This window comes from Eimeria necatrix, genomic scaffold (genome assembly GCF_000499385.1).
Source record: "Eimeria necatrix Houghton genomic scaffold, Enh_scaff1730, whole genome shotgun sequence".
NCBI lineage: Eukaryota > Apicomplexa > Conoidasida > Eucoccidiorida > Eimeriidae > Eimeria > Eimeria necatrix.
The window spans coordinates 1-3,504 of record NW_013652407.1 but is presented as its reverse complement, the minus strand read 5'-3'; the positions used below and the strand labels follow the sequence as shown (position 1 = coordinate 3,504).

The 3,504-nt window shown below is 56.2% G+C and overlaps 2 protein-coding genes across 2 annotated transcripts; one reads left to right on the top strand and one right to left on the bottom strand.

Moving 5' to 3' along the window:
• Positions 1-277: 277 nt before the first annotated feature.
• Positions 278-1,688, bottom strand: ENH_00021210 (GTP-binding protein, putative; the record flags this gene model as incomplete). Its single annotated transcript, XM_013579505.1, has 5 exons — positions 278-327; positions 460-535; positions 655-695; positions 1,090-1,244; positions 1,651-1,688. 5 exons carry the CDS (start codon positions 1,686-1,688, stop codon positions 278-280), a joined length of 360 nt encoding a protein of 119 aa, XP_013434959.1.
• Positions 1,689-2,162: 474 nt separating this feature from the next.
• On the top strand, positions 2,163-3,212 carry ENH_00021200 (hypothetical protein; the record flags this gene model as incomplete). The annotated part of the gene is made up of 2 exons (XM_013579504.1): positions 2,163-2,686; positions 2,912-3,212. The coding sequence occupies 2 exons, from the start codon at positions 2,163-2,165 to the stop codon at positions 3,210-3,212; spliced, it is 825 nt and encodes a 274-aa protein (XP_013434958.1).
• Between the last annotated feature and the right edge of the window lie 292 nt (positions 3,213-3,504).

Here is a 3,504-nt window from a genome sequence, read left to right as displayed (position 1 = left end):
CTGCTGTCACAGCAGCAGCCGCTGCAGTTGCTGCGAAAGTATTTGCTGTTTGCGCAGCAGTTGCTGCCGCCGCTGCAGCAGCTGCAGCAGCTGCAGCAGCTGTTGCACGCGCAGCCGCTGCTGCAGCAGCTATGCGATTTAGAAAAGCTAATGTTCACGAGTGCGAAAACCAAGTAAACGCACTTCCGCGTGCTGCTGCTGCCGCTGCTGCAGCTGCTGCAGCTGCTGCAGCTGCTGCAGCTGCTGCCGCTGCGCAGCAGCAGCCGCTACTGCGCAATTATGTTTTTTTGACGATTTGAATTACATCTTCGTCCGCCAGCTCGTGCCCTGCATGCAAAGCAGCAGCAGTTCCGCGAGGTGTCGAGACACCCCGACGTGCAGCAGCTGCAGCAGCAACTGCAGCAGCAGCAACAGCCGCAGCAAGAGCAGCAGCAGCAGCAGCAGCAATAGCACGCGCACCTAGCCCAACGTGCTGCGGCTGGTGCTTCGCACTAGCCCCCCAAACAAAAGCAAACTTGAAGTCCTTTAGTAAATCCTGAAAGCATGCATGCAGCAGCAACAGCGCTAGTATTACAAGCAGCTGCCTTCGCAGCAGCAGCAGCAGCAGCAGCAACAGCAGCAGCAGCAGCAGCAGCCGCAGCAGCAGTACCGAACCTTATGAATCAAAGAGACGGCGTTCCCTACGGTGCAGGGGCCTGCGAATTGAAAAAAGCGCAGAAGAACAATCCCAAACAAACTTCACGAAAAAGCAAAGTTTGGATTTAAGAGAAATTTTAAAATGAACTTCAAAAAGTGAAAAGCGCCGCAGAACAAGAGCCACATGAGTGCATGCATGCATGCAAGCCCGCAGGCATGCATGCATGCACGTATGCATGCATGGTGTACAATAAGAGTATGCATGCATGCACGTGCACAATGCATGCATGCGTGCACGCAGATGTAAAAAAGCAGTGCGCATGCATGCACGCACGCATGCATGCATGGACGCACGCATGCATGCGCGCATGCATGCGCGCATGCATGCATGCATGCATGCATGCATGCATGCATGCATGCGAGCTGCTTGGAGTATTGTTTGCGTGTGCTTACCTCTTTGTCCGGTGAGAATGATGGGCTCCGTGAAGTCCGGCAGTTCTCCTTTCTTTTTGGTGTACAGACGCTTTATTTCCAAACCCTCAAATACCACTCTTTTCAGCCGCTCCAAATTCCACCCCGCCTGGCTGCTAATCACCACGCTGTTCGGCCTGCACTCGCAGCCAAACGCATGCATGCATGCATGCATGCATGCATGCATGCATGCATGCCAGTGCATGCATGCATGCATGCATGCCAGTGCATGCATGCATGCATGCATTCTAATGCATGCATGCGTGGCTTGCTTCAGTCTTTGCTCGAGAACAGCGCCGGGGCTTGCTCCGGCTCTTCTCTCCAGCCGCCAGCAACACCGAGTTACTAAACGCATGCATGCATGCATGCATGCATGCATGCATGCATGCATGCATGCATGCATGCATGCGTGCTTGCATGCATGCATGCATGCACGCATGCATGCATGCGTTGATGGGGCGTTGGTTCTGCTGCTGCTGCGTGGACTTCGTGGGGCGGAGCGGGTGGATTGCGGTGTACGTACACCGCAGTGGGGTGTCTCACCTGCGGGCGAGTTCGTCGATTTCTTTCAAAGGGAGCATATCCACTTTATTGTAAACATAAATGCATTTCAAAAACCTCCGATTTCCTTCAATTACATCAATAAAAGCATCCGTCTGCAAACCCCCAAACCCCACAAACCCCCACAATAACCCCTCAATACTGCGGAGAAGGGTTTAGGGTTTGGGGCTGCTAGGGTTTAGGGCTGCTAGGGTTTGGGGCAGCTAGGGTTTAGACCTCCTAGGGTTTGAGGCTGCTAGGGTTTCTCGCTGTTAGGGTTTCCGGCTACTAGGGCTTAACGGCTGCTAGGGTTTACGGCTGCTAGGGTTTGGGGTTGCTACGGTTGGGGCTGCTAGGGTTTAACGCTGCTAGGGTTTAGGGCTGCTAGGGTTTAGGGCAGCTAGGGTTTAGGCCCGCTAGGGTTTAGGGCTGCTAGGGTTTAGGGCTGTTAGGGCTGCTAGGGTTTGGGGCTGGCATCCTGGAGTGTACGTACACTGCAGTCCTCGCGAACAACAATGTCTGCGTTGAATATTCTGTACTCATGCAGAATTTGCTGCACTGCCTTTTGTGTCAGCTGCAGCAAAACGCACTTCTGCAGCAGCAGCAGCAAACCCTCAGCGCTGGCCCCGGGCTTAGCGGGCCGCAGCAGCAGGAGGCAGCAGCAGGAGCAGCAGCAGCAGCAGCAGGCGGCAGCAGCACCGGAACAGAACACCAGCCGCAGCAGCAACAGCAGTGCTGCAGCAGCAGCAGCACTGCTGCAGCAGCAGCAGCACTGCTGCAGCAGCAACACTGGCAGCAGCTACGTGACAAGAACGGCAGCAAACGAAGCAGTGATGTGCTGCACTAGTGCAGCTGCAGCAGCAAAAGCAAGAGCAAAAAAAGTACAACTGCAGCACCAACTGCGACGATTGAGACGGCAACAGCAAGAGAAGCAACATCAACAGCAGCAGCACCAGCAGCAACAGCAGCAGCAGCAGCAGCAACAGCAGCAGCAACAGCAGCAGCAGCAACAGCGGAAAGAACGAAGTGGTCCTACCGCGTGAGAAGCATCTGCTGCGTGTCATCTTTGGTGCTGTCCAAAACCATCAGCACCATATCACAAGAATGGGCAACAGCAATAACCTGCAGCAGCAGCAGCAGCAGCAGCAGCAAGAAGCAGAAAAGCATTTTGCTTCAGTTCATAGTTGAAACGATCTCCAGCCAGCAGCAACAAGAACTGCAAATTCCTGCTGCAGCGGCGCACGTCACTGCTGCTGCGGCGCAGCAGCCACCGACCTTCCATCAAGAGCAGCAGCAGCAGCAGCAGCAGCAACAGCAGCAGCAGCAGCAACAAGGGTAGCGAGAGAAAGCGAGTGAGCACAGCAGCAGCAGCCGGAGCAGCAGCCGCAGCAAGAGTAGCGCGCGAACGCGGGAGCGCCCAGCGGCGGCAGCAGGAGCAACAGCACAAGCAGCAGCAGCAGCAGCAGCAGCAGCAGCAGCAGCAGCAGCAGCAGCAGCAGCAGCAGCAAAGCTGCTGCTGCTCGCCTGCCGGCCGCGGCCCCGCCCCTCCGAAGCCCCTTCGATAATTCCGGGCAAATCCAGCAGCTGAATTTTTGCGTCGTCGACGGTGAACATGGAGGGTTGGCAGGTGAGGGTGGTGAATTCGTAGGCGCCTGCGCGCAAACCCTTTTTTAGGGTTTAGGGTTTGCGGCTTCCGCCCGCCTTCTGGAGCACTGTAGACTCACCCGCAGCCGCATCCGCAGCAGCAGCAGCAGCAGCTTCCGCGTCCGCAGCAGCAAGAGCAGCAGCTTCCGCATCCGCAGCAACAACAGCAGCAGCAGCAGCTTCCGCATCCGCAGCAACAACAGCAGCAGCAGC